General features: G+C 43.2%; 1 protein-coding gene across 4 annotated transcripts in view; it reads right to left on the bottom strand.

Moving 5' to 3' along the window:
- Ano2 (anoctamin 2) overlaps positions 1-16,658 on the bottom strand; it is a 352,659-nt gene that overhangs the window by 214,481 nt on the left and 121,520 nt on the right. For all 4 annotated transcript variants that reach the window (XR_013423166.1, XM_078015366.1, XM_078015367.1 and 1 more), the window contains 3 exons: positions 10,573-10,628; positions 9,207-9,248; positions 655-719 (listed from right to left, as the gene is read on the bottom strand). Coding sequence is in view for 3 of the 4 variants with exons in the window: in XM_078015366.1 (XP_077871492.1) it covers positions 655-719; positions 9,207-9,248; positions 10,573-10,628 (163 nt within the window). In the remaining variant the exon portion in view is untranslated. The remainder of the gene's footprint in view (positions 1-654; positions 720-9,206; positions 9,249-10,572; positions 10,629-16,658) is intronic.

Raw genomic sequence — 16,658 nt, 5'->3', positions numbered from 1 at the left:
GGAAGGTTGTGACCTCTAGGAGAATATTGGATTCCTAGAGCAATGACCCATTTTAGGAGAGGTGACCCTACTACATTCTAGTAAGTTCTTTCGAAGGAATTTTCATCAATATGCAAGAGAAGCTAGGGCTATCTCCAAGGTGCCAGCAAAAGGACATCATTCTGGGGAAGCAGTGAAGGGACAGATTTCAGGACCCAGTCTTTCCTCCCTTCTAGAGAAACTATAAAAAGCACACAATCCCTGTCCAACCAGGCAGCTTATTCCCATTGACCCTCCAGATCTTCCCTTCCCTTAGACAATGTTGTGACCACTTGGGCATCACCCAAGGTTCTGCTTCGCTCAAGTATTTCCCTAAGACAAGTTTAAGGGAAAAAAATAAGAGAGACAGCTCTTCCACTCTCAAAGAGGAGGCAGGAAAAGACAGACAATGCTGAGAATCTCAAGACAGAAGTCACGAGATGTCAATCAATCCTATCTTGTACTGAACAGTCTCCATTTCTTATCCATGGGACACAGAGAAGAGGATCATACACCCTAGAAAAGCAGATGCCCTTCATTTGAACAACAGACTCCCAGGGACTCAAGGGGTTAACAAGCTGTATTTCAGGATTTGCATCTTGAATATCCTCTCAAAATTCTCCTTCTACAACTTACCTGATGAGGTCAATTGGCTGAAACTTATAAAACACTCCATAGCGAGCCCACTCCTGATACAGCAGCTGAAAAGAAAAATAGGGAGGCAAATTAGGGGTAAAGGCAGGTAACAGTTCATCTTATTTTGTTCATCCTAGCAAGTCAAAATTTGTCCCCAAAGCCCAACTTTGAAAAGGTTCATGAACCATCTACAAGGGAGATGCTCAAAGACAGAAGACTAGAGAGATGTCTCCTTCTTCTTCAAATAGTAGAAGTTATTTTTATCACACTCAGGGTCAGTCCTGTACCTAATAAGTATAACCTTTCCTTCTTGATCCCCTTGTCCTGCCTAGTCCAGCAAAATGAGCCCTGGAATTTATTATTCACTCATTTGACCAGTACTCGTTGAACATGTCCTATATCCTGGGCTCTGCATCAAGGAACTTACACCTGGTGTGGAGAAAGAAATATAAACACATAACATATAAAATTTATAAACACAATAAGAAATAAATCAAGGTAAGGTGTTATGTTAAGGAGGGAGAGGATGCTATTTGAAGTAGGATGGCCAAAGCAGACCTCTCTGAGAAGGTGACATTTGAGCTGAGACCAGAAGAAAATTGGGGAGTATTCTAGGGAGAACATTCCTCCTATACACATCCCCTGAGGCAAGCATATATGGTATATCCTAGGAAGAACAAGAAAACTGTGTGTGGGGCAAAAGGAGCCCAGGGGGGATAATGGGATATAATATCCGCAAGTAAACAGGGGGGCCAGATCATTCCAGGGGATGGTAGGCTATGCTAAAATCTCTGGACTCTGAAGGAAGTCACTGAGAAATTTGTAGCTGAAAGGAGAAACAATCTGACTTGGGTTGTAGAAGGTTCACTTTGGCTGCTGAATAGAGAACTACCTAAGAGTGAACAGAGGAGTAGGATGCTATTGGAATGGTCTGGGTGAAGTATGACGGCTGGAACCACAGGGGTGGTAGGAGACATGATGAAAAGTAATTGCTACTGCTGATCAATTTACTGTTGGATTGCATGTGAGAAAATAAGAACTTGGCCTGAGTGTTTGAGTAATATTGATGACATTTTCTGAAACAGGGAAGACTGTGAGGAAACCAGATTAAGAGAAGCAGACCTAAGAGCCCACTTTGGGATGACTTAATTTGAGATGCTCTTTAGTCCTCCACATGGGAATGCTGAGTAAACAGCTGCGTTTAAAAATCTGGAGTACAAAGGGGAGTTCAGCCTGGAGATGCAAATTTGGGAGTTATTGGAGAAGAGATGATAGGTAAAGTCATTCCACTATGGACACAATCACCAAAGAAGAAATAATAAGTAGAAAAGAGGCCTGATGTCTAGAACCTGGGCACTAGAACATTTTGAGGACAAATAGATGACAGAGAAACAGCAAACAGACAGAAGGAGCAGCTGACAGTGTGGAAGAAGAGCAGAAGAATGTGGGTCCCTGGAAAACAAGAGAAGAAATGATTTCCAAGAGAATAAAATGATAAAATGTGTCAAATGCTGATGATGGGACAGGTTCCAATGAGAGTAAAGAAGTGGCCATTGGATTCAGCAACTTGACAGTCACTGATGACTTTGATATGAGAGGTTGGGATGAAACCTCATTGCAACATACACAAGATGCTAAAAAGAAAGATACCACAATCAACACCTCAGGCCATGCTATCTGATGAGAATTAAGTAGCAACTTTGGCAGAAGTCCAGGTGGACAAATCTGTATATCATAAATAAATCCCACTATTTTAGATTCAAATATCTGGTCAGCAAACTTCACAAGCAATCATCCACTGATAAATAATTTAGTAATGGACACTAGACTTCATCTAGATACCCACGCTGAATCGGTGCTTAACAAAATAATGAGTCTATAATTGACAGATTTACAATACAGATGCTATGTTGTTATGTTCCTTAAGGCTCCCTATGCATCATCCTTTCTTACACATTATACAGGATTCACAAGGAAATCTGTCTGGGAGAACCTACTTTAGTAGGGTATTTTGGATATCCAGCTCTCAGGAAGCTATCATCTTCACTTAAGAATATATAAAGGCAAGATATTAAAACTGAAATAAGAATGTCACTCCTACTTAATGGATATACAATTTTATTGCCATAATATCTCCCAGAAACTGTAAAATACAACCAAAAACCACACAGATTGTGGTGAGGCAAACTACACTCACAGTAACATTTGCAAAGGAGGAAACTCAGACACATAGAAAGTGTGCTAGCAGAATAAGATCTGAATTTATGGGTACTGATTCTGCTCATTCCAATGTGGTACCTCCTAACCCACTCCTATGGTTATCAATATGTCTTCCCCCATACTTCAAAAATTATTTTATTAGTGAAGTACAGTCACACATAATATTGGGGTTCATTTTGACACAATCATGCATGCATGGATTATAATTTGCTCCACTTCAGTTCCCAGCACCTCCTCTTTCCCTTCCTTCCTCCCTCTGATTCCTTCCTCTACTGACTTTTCTTCTATTTCTTTAAATGGGTGTTTTCCAGATATGCCCAAAGGTGAAGTTCACTGTGGTATATTCATATCTGTACATAGTATAATTTGGTCAATTTCATGCCTCAGTTCTTCTATCATCCTGTCCCCTCTTCCTTCCCTTTTATCCCCCTCTCTCTATTGCACTGATCTCCCTTCTACCTTCATGGGATATCCCAATTCTTTCCTCTTATTTTGTTCTAGCTTCTGCATAAGAGAAAAAAAAAAACATTCGACCCTTGACTTTCTGAGTCAGGTTTATTTCCCTTAGCATGATATTCACCAGTGCCATCCATTAACCATTTGCTTAGACTCTGACCTCTCCTATGAAAACTCGAAATGCTATAACTGCTTTCTTCTTTAGGGCTGAGTAAAACCCCATTGTGTATATAAACTACATTTTCTTTATCCATTCATTTGCTGACAGGCACCTGGGCTATTTTCATAACTTGACTACTGTCAATTGCACTGCTACAAACATTGATGGACCTGCATCACTATAGTATGCTGCTCTGATACTCAACAAAGGTGCCAAACATGTACTTTGGGAAAAAAAAAGCCTTTTAAACAAATGGTCCTGGGGAAACTGGATATCCATATATAAAAGAATGTAACTATATCCCTATGTTTCACTCTGCACAAAATTAAACTCAAAGTGGACCTAGAAATCAGACCAGAAACTTGGCAACTGCTATAAGAAAACAGTTAACACCAGCATATTGGCACAGACACAAATTTCTTTAACAAGACCCCTAAAGCTCAAGAAATAAAACCAAGAATCAATAGGTAGGACAGCATCAAATTTAAAAGCTTCAACACAGCAAGGGAAACAATTAAGAGCATGAAGAGAGAGCCTACAGCACCGGAAAACATCTTTTCCCACTGCTGTTCTGACAGGGTATTAATATACAGAATATATAAAGAACTCAAAAAACTTAACATCAAACAAACAAAAGATAACCCAGTCAAAAAATGGACAAAAGAACTAAACAGATACCTCTCAAAGAAGGAATACAAATGGCCCACAAATATATGAAAAAATATGCAACATCCCTGCAATCAAGGAAATGCAAATCAAAACCACATTGAGATTTCATCTCACTCCAGTTAGAATGGTAATTATCAAGAATATAAATAATGATAAATGTTGTCAAGGATGTGGGGGGGGCGAGTACATTCATACATGCAAATTGGAGAGCAGTATAAAGATTCCTCAAAATACTAGGAATGGAACCGTGATATGACCCAGCTACCCCACTCCTTGGTATTTATTCTAAAGAGCTAAAATTGGCATTCCCCCATCTTCAGTACTTCTACTGCCCTGGGTTTTGATTTTCTCTTCCATATGCAAACCATGGCTTCTTCAGCACCTTGTTATCACAGTGACATTATTTGTGGCCCAAAGGGAGGCCAGCCTACGTCAGGAGATAATTGGCAAGAACCCCCTCGAGGATATCACTGCCTGCCTCATAGTTCTTAACCTTAGAGCCAATTCCTACCCAAGTTACATGGCCAGCCCAAACCTGAGCTTGAGTATGCCCATTGGCCATTACATTGCAGGAAAAAACTAAAAATGATCCAAGAAACAAGAATGGCCCAATCATCTCCAGCCCAAACTGAGAAGCAAGCTTGGAAGCTTCCCCAGCTTGGATTCTGCACCTGTTCTATGAAACCTCCAAAGTCCCTATAGTCAGTGTGGTAGCCACTAAACACAAAGCTATACCTGCAGCTGAGGGTTTAAGTAACGATGAGCCAAGAAGACTGCTTGACTTGATACAGAGGGGCTAGATGGCTATAGAGGAGGAAATCATCTGGCAGTCCCTGAGAAAGCTCGCTAGAGCTGTGTACAGAGCACTAAATCAGGGAGCTGGTGCAATAGTCATGCCTGGACGTTCTCGTGGACCTGACCAGGCCAGACCACACACCCTCTGTCGCTTGCAGGGGAGCCGGAAAGCGGGTAGAGAATGCTTCAGACTCTTCCCCCACCTCTAAGAATTTTCAGTCACACATAATTAAGACAGAGTGGATCATGATAAACTCCAGACTCCAGGGTCCCAGAAGAGGCTAGCCGTCAGGGTAAAGGGAGGCATGCTCTGGAGTCTCTGCCCCATGAGTGTGATTAACGTGCAGGGGGACAACTATGGTAACTTTCAACAACTTGCAGGCTCTAGAACTTTCCAGCATAGCTCTTAGCAAATGTACTTTCTCCCTAATGTTACACCACATCTTCTCTTCAACAACTGGCGAATATGCCAAATAAATCAAAAAGAGGCTACAAGTCCTTCCAGTGAGTGTCACATTGTAGAGGCCCCGGATGTAATTCCAGGCATGTCTGTCTAACCTCAAGCCTTTATGGCACAACCCGCAAGGCCTGTCCCATCTGACAGATCAAAGCATATAAGCAGCAAGTTTGGCTCCCCGGGGGATCATATTTAACAATGGGTCATTGACTTAAGTATTTCTTAAGACTATAAAGGAACTCAGGTGTTAAAACCCTTTGCAAAAACCCTTTACAATGATAGAGAACAGCATGGTGTTTAGGAACCACGATTCCCTCTGCAGCCACAAGCTCCTCAAAAACTAGAGCTAGCACAGTGGTGCACCCCTGTAATACCAGGAACTCTGGAGGCTGAGGCAGGAGGATCACAAGTTCCAGGACAACCTTGCAACATAGCAAGATCTCCAAGAACTAAGCCAGCTCCTGTCTCAAAACTTTTTTAAAAGGACTAGATATATTGCTCAGTGGTAAAAACACCCCTGGTCTCAATGCCCAGAGAAAGAGAAACTGGGGTAAGATGGGCAGAAAGATATCAGCTAGAGGTACCTCAGAAACATTCATGGGACAGAAGTGGGCCTGAATGAAAGAGATTTGGATTCTATTCCCAGATCCTGCAGTGGCCTGTTTAAACATTTGACAACTGACATCAACTCATCTAGGTCTTGACTTATTTAAATAGTAAAACCAAAGTTGTGCAGTGTGGCAAGTTAATTCTCAGTGAACCACAGAGGGAAAACACCTGCCTTGGGGCTGAGGCTGTGGCTCAGTGGCAGAGCGCTTGCCTAGCTCACATGAGGCACTGGGTTCGATCCTTAGTACCACATAAAAATAAATAAAATCAAGGTATTGTATCCATCTACAACTAAAAAAAAGAAAAAAAATATTTAAAAAAGAAAAGAAGGACTGACTCTTTTCACACCTTTTTAGCAGGTTACTTACTAACTCTCCACTAGAGAAGCCTGCTACCTGCAAAGGCTAGAAACCTAGAACCAAGGATTTTTAGAAAGTTGTAAAGAAAGTCAATCACATTCCAGTTGTGGATGAGGAAGCCACAGGGAGCCATCAGAGGCAAGGCACTCCTCAGAAGATGGTGGAAGTCACTTCTTTGGGGTCCTTCAGAAAAGTAGGCCTCTTTGGCAGATGTAGAACTAAGCAGATGCTGGAAGCCAGGTAGCATCCACCTGACCCCAAGTGCTCCCTCTCTTGCTGCTCTGGCTTCTAGGAAGGCAGGAAACCCTTTTCCTCCAGAGGGAGAGAGAGAGCCTCTTCTTAATTACTTTCCAGGAGGAGTGAGGGAGACTTCCAGTTCCTACCTGGAGCTGAGTCATGAGTCTGCACAGTTTCATAGGCAAGCTGGAGGGGAAGGAGATTGCCATCCTCCAGGGCCTCCAGGCTTGCCTAGAGTCTCACTGAAACAAGCCTGGGCCTTGGGGAGATCATGGAAGCCACCACAAATTGCAAGGAGAGAGTGAAGAAAAAGACTCGGGCACTGTCAGTGTTGGAAGTTTGGGATACAATTGCAAATTACCACTAAAGTCCCCAGAGAGGCCATCCTACATCTACAAATGTAGGGACCCTTCTCTTGTACCTAACCAAAATACTTCCTGCAGCCCTCTCAAAGAAGACTCAACAATTATAATGTCAAAACCAAAACTAGCAAATATGCTGTATGTATTCAGAAGGTTTTGCCCTTTCTTCTTAAGATACAATATAGTATTCATATCAAGGTCCACATGACTGAAGAATAGTGGCTGGGATTTGGACAACAGATTTTAGTTTTAACTTCTATAACAATCATTTACAAACATTGCAACCAGTCTTCTGACCTGGCTAAGCATCAGTTTCCCAACTCAGATGGACAGAAAAAAGCTCTCGTTCTCCTTCATGGCTTCTCTTATCCCCCATGATGACAAACCTCACTTCCTAAACCATGCCCTGAGCAAAGAAAGAACACTAGCTCTGTCCAGCAAATCCAAGGAAAAACTACAAAATAAGGTCCTTGTCTTTCAAAGACATTTGTTCACCTTCAAGGAGCATCCTTCTGACCTCAGCTTTGAGAATTTTCCAAGATGCAACTCCATCCTGGCAGGTCCTTCACTACATCTCAGCTCTGACATACTCTACCAAATAGGGGCATGCACCAACATCATTATATTAGCCTAAGCAAAATGTTTTTTTTTAAATGAAAATATTTTGTTAAAAGGTATTATTGTTGTTGTTTTAACAATAATATCATTCCAAATAAAATACACATATATTTTGGATGATTTACAATTTGCTTCTGTCCACTAGTGCAGATAACAGAGGGGTATCTGATTTCTCTGATGAGTTACTGTGTATCCCTGGCCTCTGCAGTGTTCCTGGACAGGCTGGGGTCACCACCACCCAGCAGGAGATTTCTTAGGCGGGCAGTGGGTGGTGATTGCCATTTAAAGGGGAGAGACATGAAATTAGAGTGTGGGAGGACAGAAAATGGTTGGGTGAGAGAGGTGAGATGTGGGGAGAAATGCTTCCTCCTTTTCCTTTAAATCTGATGCGAGACTTTTCAGGAAATTAAACACCGAGACTATTAGCATCAGATAGAAAACAGATGAGGTTAAGACATCGAAATACTACAGCAGATTCCCTGGGCAGGCAGAGAGGAGACATGTGTAAGCAATCACAGCAGTATTTCTGGAAAAGACCTTTTATGTTTTTAATACTTAACACTTCATAACAGGGACTAATAGGCAGGATAAAAAGAAGACGGCTCAAAAGGCAACTTGGGGGATGAATGATTTTCCAGACAACAGAGCTGGGGGAGGGAAACTCCTTGAGCTTCAGTTCCTCGTCCCTCCCACCGGCGCCCACCCTCCTCTGCTCACTCAAGCTGCTGAAGGCTGGGCGGGAGGATGGCACGAGGAGCTCACAGAGGTGTCCCCATTAAAGAGGCTGGACCACTCTTTTGAGTGCTGGGCCATCGCTGAGGAGGAGGTACAGCCATGACCTCAGAGAAACAGCAAACAAAATCAACAGATCTAGGTGGGGATCTAAGGAGAGGACTGCATGGTCAGGAGCTGTGACTGCCATTGGAGGGACATCTAAAGGGACCACTGCTGTCCCCCAAATGTAACCTCTAATTCCTAGATTCTTGGCATACGAAGTGTGATGAGCCACCTCCTCTCTCTACTTTCTCATCTATAATTGGGAAGGAGGTATATTCCACTTACCTGCCTAGAGGACGAGAACAAAAAAGATCACCAATCTCCTCTCCAATAAAAAGAAAAAGCAACCAAAATGATACGGATAATCATGCATTTTTGGTAGGGATACTGGATTTCAGGGGCAATGGTGTTCTGAACCTCCTCTGTGTTGTGTGCAGCAGCGTGAGCCTGGGCAAAGTACTCAGCTTGTGTCTCCGTTTCTGCTTCTGTAAATTAAGGAATCTGGACCGTCACTGTTTCTCCACTGGTGCTCTATTGTCATTAGAGAGTGAGATAAGGGCCTAGTGGGGGGACTGCTGGATATATTTCGGGATGGTTGGCGTCTCTGGCTGCCCAGGCACTAAATGCCAGGTGTGTCCCTATAACACGTACAGTTGTGATGATGCGCTGAAGTGTACCTCACATTTCCTAATGCCTGGTGGCAGGTGGCTATGGGGAAACTGTTGATAATAGATAAATGGGTAAAGAAAACATGTAGGACACTTGTAGCCAGTTCCTTACCCGTCTGTAGTTTTATGTGACCAATGCACCCCAGCAGCACAAAGGAGACTTACCTTTCTGTCATTCATGTCATCCCCTGGACTATCATATTCACCCTGTAGGAGAAAAAGGGATGCCAGATAAAGCCAATGGAATTATCAAAAATAGATGCCAAATGAGAGAGCAGGTTTTCTTTTTTTTTTCCATTTTCTAATATCTTCTCTTTATTTCATTTCTATTTCGGGAAGGTCAAAAACATGGCACAGTAAGGAGCGGATGTTCCATTTTCTTAGTCACCAACATTTGCAATGTTTACCCTCATAACATCACACGTGAAGATGATCCCTCTCTAAGCTTCAGAGGTGAACCATAATGCAATACAATGATATTTTTGAATGAATATCTTGCCTTGCAGATATTCACCCACTACTTCTATAAGTGGTTTTCAACTTGTAGAAGACTACTTCAGTGAAGCCAGGAAATATTTAGCTCAAGGGCCAATTGTAATCTGCATTTGCAAGGCTCTGGATAAGCAACAAAGTTGGATAACAAATCTAGACCACATTTTCTCAATAATATGGATAATGTTCTACCTCCAGTTCTCACCCAATGCTCCACCCACACATTCAGAGACTCAAACAATCCTGTCTCCTCTATCAGTCCCCTCTTCCTGCACCTATCCACAGCAAAAGCGATGGCAGGGACTGTGCCTATAGAGGGGTCAGCACATCATGTAAAAGCCACCCGGGCATGACATGCTCACCCTTGTCCACAACAGGTACAACTTAGCTTTGTATACACCACAGCAAAGATGTCAGGAAGAAGGTCCCCATCTGAGAACATCTTGTCTGACCACCTCATTTGGTACCATGTCTCAGCAGTCTCACATGGATGGCACTACTATATGACAGATGCTAAAGACATGACCAATCAGATGGTCAGTGAAGCCAGAAGGCATCTAGTTCAAGGGCCACTCAAGTTCTTCATGAATTGTCTTCAAAAATATCATTGTGTTGCATCATTAAGATAGATGTTCATAACATCATTCCCACCAAAGATAGTCAGTGATAGTCCAGTGACAGGCCTTCAAGTCTCCATTCATGCCCATTCACACTACTCCATCAATATCTCCTCCCTTTAATCATCTAGGTGCTGTACCTGTATTTTCACACTTTTACCAAAACCAAAGGCAGGCAGTTAGAAAAAATCCCAAACAAAAACCAGTTCCTTTTTCCATCTAGAGTCATCATGGGAGAGACAGGTTAAGACCATGGACAAAACCAAACTGGGCATTACTGTCAGCGTTGAGTGATCTAGAAGCAGCCAAATTGTTTCAATGCCTCTCCTGCCTTGCCTTGCAGATGTTCACCCACTACTTCTACAAGTGATTTTCAACTTGTGGAAGACTAGAGAGAGAGTGTGGATAAACGTGGTACTCACATCATGAAGCGGGTAGGCAGCCTCGTAGATATTGTTTGCTATCAGGGAGTTAATACCTACAGCAGAAAGGAACAGGAAAGAAGATGAGAATAGTACCTCTGGGGCAGGGGTTCTCACCTTACCTCCCCGCATTTTTTTTTTATAAATATTAAATCTTCATGTGTTTCCCAGCCAAGAGTCACCGCATTCTCCTCTACATCCTTCCCAATCTAGAAGTTTTGTCAAGCTTTAGTTTTTAGTATAAGAATAATGCTTTTCAGTTCCCAAATACTAAGTCGTGTTTAAAAATCAAATACACTATCTCAAACTTCATATTCCTCCTGTCCTCAAAGATTCAGATCACTCTAGTCCAAGAAACCTCTACTTCCACCAGTACCACCACAGCCATAACATCAGCTGGGAATGTGTGTTCAGAGACAGCAGAGGTGTGGTTAAAAGGATTCCTCTCATTACGATCAAAAGAGGATGTGTCAGAGTCTCATCCGCACCTTACCTGAGCTCACATTTCTGGCACCTTCCTGTTCCTTCACAGGGCAGTGTTCATATACAGCCTGTGACTGACCTGCCCACCCGATCATGACATCCCTGAGGTCAGGGGAAGTAGGACAGTGGTTCTAAGGAGCCCTGGGAGTCCCTAAGACCCTTTCAGGGGACTTATGAAGTCAAAACTATTTTTGTAATAGTACTAAGACAATATTTACTTTTTATTCTCTTATTCTCTCACAAGAGATACACCCACCCATGGCTCAAGGAACGCACGCATATATAAATAGTCTTGTGCTTTAGAAAATTCTCAGTTTTAACTTCTCACACAATAAATGTTCAACCACAGAACTCACCTAAATAAAAGTTCCCTGGGTTTCCCCAGTAATATTTAAAAGTGTAAAGGTGCCCTGAGATCACAAAGTTTGAAACCTACACAAGGGTTCAGTTTTGAATTCCAACAGTGTCTCATACTACCTTCACATAATAGATTCTACTGAATAAATGTCTTGTCCCTCTAACTTCAGCTTCAGCTCAACATAATGTCATCGTTACTTGCTTGTTTCGTTCTTGGTTTTATTCAGAGACTATCTGTATGTTCTATCTGAGTCAGGATAGGCTGTGCTGGGTCGCTGGCTTCCAGATGGGAGGGATCATGCCTCACCAACACAGGGTGCCAGGGATCTCACCATACAAGATCCACATTTGATCATGGAGAGGGAGGAGGAGGAGGAAGTTCCCGGTACACAGGGATTCCCCTTGTCTTGCACACATTGTCAACCCTGAACCATTCCTTCCAGAGAGACTGTAGACAGTAGGAAGAGGAGGAGATAATTGATTTTGGAGGGAAAGACATATGATATACAAATGCGAAGCATTTTCAAGGCTCTGGATAAGCAACAAAGTTGGATAACAAATCTAGACAACATTTACTCATTAATATGGATAATGTTCTACCTCCCGGACTCACCCAACACTCCACTCACACATTCAGAGACCCAAACAATCCTATCTCCTTTATCAGTCCCCTCTTCCTCAAATTTTGCCTAGATTCACCACAGTTCTAGGACGTAGGATGTCCCAATGACGATGCCACAGGCCCCACATAGGAGTGGAGGCCTATGGGAGGCTGCAGGGGACACTCAGTGGCTGGCCACTTTTCCCATGAGTTGAAAGCTGAGTGCTTGGGTGCTGCTGTGTCACCAAAGAGCCAGCAGTGCTTTTTTGATTTTAAGTTTCCTCTTTGGCAAGAACATAAAATATGCAAAATAAAGTTGGGAGGTGAGAGGACTAAAGGGTGAGTAAAGGGAGTACAAATGGGGGGTGCCTGGGAGGTTGGCTGAGCTGCAGTTTTTTTATTTTTTTATTTATTTTTTTTCTTTTTTACTCACAAGACTACAATTTCACTCAGAACATCATTAATCAGTTCAAGAGCTCTAACCACAGCAATGCGAAGCCACCCTACAATAATCAAAGGGAGGAGTCCCAAGTTGGGAAGGGGTTCAGAGGAAGGGGGTTAGTTCAAAGCTACAAGACTGCTGTCGACATGGATAGAGGCTGAAGCATCACAGGCGAGTCGGGCTCCAGCTAGACTGCACCCCACGAACTAACCATCCAGTCCCTGAACTCATACCCTATGGTTGCCATGGCAGCTCTGTATACCACAAAGACAGTCCCAAGACTGCATGGAAGAAGCTAAACAGGTGTTTCACCTTACTTAACTCTTCTGCTTATTCTCAGCTTTTCTTAGCACAGTAGCCAAGTGTCTGTAAGCATTAGATTGACAACCTGAATTCCTGGGTCCAGCTGCCACAGCCTCAGAAAGATCTCAAATCATTGGGGGTCTAATGCTATAGACCTAAACCCCCATCTCAAATAAGGCTCCTATGTGCAACACAGCCTAAAGCAGGTAGCTGGATTCACTTCTAGGATATCATTTGCTGGTTATTTTATTGCCAAAAAGTCCTACACGGGACCTGGGTCAGAGAGAGCATTTTTCCTTCACTTACATCCCTCAAAGCACTTAGCTCACTGCTGGGAACACAGACAGGATGACCATCAAGAGAGTCACCAGCCCTTTGGCTATGGTTTTTGTATCTCTTCTTGTTTATGAAGGGCACTGCCCTCCTCACTACTTTGTTTGGCATCCTATGCTGATGAGGAAACATTAGACTCCAGTTGATTAGTCTGCCTCCTAAGACAGGAAGTCCAGACAAATGGTCCTTTGCCTTGGAGCAAAGATTCAAGTTATGAAATCTGAGTTGTCCAAACTCTGAAATCCAGGGCCTCAAATGATGTAAATGAATGTCTCTCTCACCCGTGGCTGTGAACCTCCAGCATGAGACCTAGGTGGTTTCGTCTGGGTGCTCCCCATGAATGACTGCTGGGGGAAGGGAGGGGAGACTACATGAAAGAAAGGGGGAGGAGGAGGAGAGTTGAAAAACAACTACTCATCCACAGCTTCATTCGAGTGGAGATTGCTTTGGCCTCTTGCTTCACTCGCAGAAACCAAGATTCTACCCCCAAACAAGCATGGAAATCAGTTTGAAAGGAGAAGAAAATAATCAAACGTTGGTTTTTTTTTTTTTTTAAAAAAAAAAAGAGTCCTTGCTTTGAAAATTGAAATTCTGATTTTTTTTCCTTTCTTTTCAGCAAAAATGGGTTAATTGGTTCCATCATGTGCTATTCTTCTGGCCATAACGGCAACGCTTTCTTCTTCAGGATAACGTCTATATTCTTTGCTCCCTGCTCTAGACCCTGAGAGAGAGAGAGAGAGAGAGAGAGAGAGAGAGAGAGAGAGAGAGAGAAGAGACCTAAGCTTTTGTCCTATTACTCCCAGAATAATGGGGGCCATGAAGAAGAAGAAAGGTATAAGGACATTTTCCTTCCCCCCCATCCCCCAAAAGAAGCAGTGCCTTGACTCAAAGCATAACCTCTGAGGGACCCTTGCTGATTCCCAAAGTCTCCATGTCCATCTCTCCTTCAAATCTCCAGGTACTTCACACCTGTTGCTTCGAACTCTAACCCCCAAAGAAAAGAAACTGTGCTTCTTCATTGCCTGGCAATAAAACATACCTCTAGATGGCCTGATCTAACCTGGCCCAGCATCTCTGTCTACATCCAGAGGCAGCAGGGCCAAGAAACATGACCTTGGAAGACTCAGGCCCAGACACTGGTCCCTGAAAACACATATGCATCATCCCAAACCCAAAGCCTCACATTCGGCTTCAGCGACATCTCCGTTTCCTGGACACAAAGGAACCACCAAAGCACAGGGGTTAATGGTCTGCCTCCCAAAGTGAGTCTCATTAAATCTATAAGTGCTGCTGGGTGACAGGGACTACAGCTCTACTCCCTGCAGGCCAAACTCAAAGGAAACTTTCATCCACTGGGACAGGCACTTAGAGGAATGGTGCCTTACTCCTGAAAACCCATTTGGTTTTGATTCCTCCCCAGAACAGGGCCCAGTCCTCCCGGCATTCCGCTTTCATCCCGGCACTCCAGCCGGACGTAAATCTAAACCAGAGCCCCCAGACGGTGCATTTAACAGAGACTATATTTACCCATCACCAAATTGTCTTGACGTGTGCTTAATTACTTAAATGCCTTTAATCCCAAGCCTTTTCTTCTAACAAAATAGAAACCAGTTCAGCTGGATGAATGATAAACCAGATGTTTACAACACACAACATGGTCTGGCTTCGGTCAAAATAATTAAGACATCGTCTCCTGAGTGGGAGGGGGGATGCCCAAAGCATACATTTGTTTAAATGCTCTGACACCACAATGTCCATGAAAACGTAGCCCCATCAATCTGTAATTTTCTGTCCATGAAAAGGCAATAATAACTTCCATATGAAGGAACAAGAAAGGTGTTTGTCCTCATCTGATATGGTCAAGGAGGCTTGGGTTTCTTTCCATGGCAAGGCACGCTTTAAAGTCATTTGATGATGGAGTAAACTTCCAGGGCCCTAAAGGCTGACCCTAGGAAACGTGACATTGATTAAGAAGGCATCACAGGGCTAGACCAAGTTTACGATCACTCACACACATCCACCACCAGGCAGAACCCAAATTGCAAATATTTTAGTCTCTGAACAGTGTGTGTGCTTTAGCCCATAATCCCTCCCTTCCGGGGGGGTGAATAAGGAGAAGTTGAACCGTCCCTCCAGAGGGCTGTGGAAGAAACCTAAAAAATTAAAATGTAGATCATCACCAAACACCAGTTCACCCTACTTTTTCAAGGTCAGCTCCACTTGCTTTATCTTTGCATACTATAATATTTTAACATCCTCATCCCCAAGAAAGGAAGGAAGGAGGGGAGGGAGGAAAAGAGACAGGGAGGGAGGCGTTGAAGAGTCTCAGCTGCTAGTGGCTACAACATTAAAAGGGACTAAATGCGAATTTTAGAAAAGCAACAGCAAAAAACTAAACCTTTACAAATAGACTTGGTTATCCCTAGTACTTCATAAAATGAATGGTCAGATTCCCAAGAGGCAGAGCACTTTGCAATATTTTTTAAATTCCCATATATAAGTAGGTCAAGCAGCCTGCAAACTGCCCACCCTATCTGCATTTTTATGTTTATCTTTTTCTTTAGCTAACTTTAGAATTCCTAAGAATCACCTGGGTAGATAGTTCAGGACCTGAGGACCTTGCTTCTACACATTCTGATTAGCACATCTGGCATGAAGTCCCAGCAGCCGAGGCTTTAACCAGTGCACCAGGTGATTCCAATGCCAACTGAGTGTACCCACACCTGAGCAATGTAACCTAGGGTCAGATTATAGAGGATCTATACAGGAGTACAAAGTTCTCTTCCATCCTCACCAACTCATCTGAATCCTCACTTGCATCTTCCTTCCCACTGTAATTGTCTACTCCATCCTCTCTGAGGTCTGTGGATATCATTTGACTCCAGGTCCAGGCCATAACCTGGAATCTGCTCTCTGTGAACTTACGGGAAAGTGAGTTCATTGGTTTCTTGGACTCATATGTAAAGGAGATCACCTGACTCCTCTGAATCACATGGTTTAGGAAATATCAGAGCTAGAAAGGAACTTCAAGAACATTGAGAAGCCCCCGTTATTTGATGGGGAGAGAAAGAGGTCCAGAGAGAGAATGTGACTTGGAACTGGCATCCGCTTCTCTAGCCTCACCAGGTGTGTGCCTACCATCCAATTCCCCTTCTAGATATACTGCCCGCTTCTCCATCTTACATGAGTGGGCTCCCATGGTCTGTGGCTTCCTCCTGTGTTCAGCAGGTCAAGGGGAGAGAGTATTTAGACCCCTGGATTCTGCCCAATCACCTATATAGGGCCAGTCCTCTACCTAGTTCCTTCTTTCCATGTCCACTGACCTCTCCTTATGGTCCTAGGGATGGTGAGAGGTCTGCTACTATCAACTCTAGATTAGTGCACTATTCCTGAGATTCCTCAACTCCATGCCTAGATCTTTGAAAATGATCTCTGTATGTGCCTGCCTTGAATTATCCTGAGTGTACTATTTGCTACTGTTGGAATCCTAACTGACTCTCTGGAATTGCTACTATTACATCTTCTGTCTTATTGGCTGTTCTTGCACATCTCTCTCTTTCTAGGCAC

This window comes from Ictidomys tridecemlineatus, chromosome 6 (assembly GCF_052094955.1).
Source record: "Ictidomys tridecemlineatus isolate mIctTri1 chromosome 6, mIctTri1.hap1, whole genome shotgun sequence".
Lineage (NCBI taxonomy): Eukaryota > Metazoa > Chordata > Mammalia > Rodentia > Sciuridae > Ictidomys > Ictidomys tridecemlineatus.
Note: the sequence above shows the minus strand (reverse complement) of the source record. Positions and strands in the feature narration are given on the sequence as shown.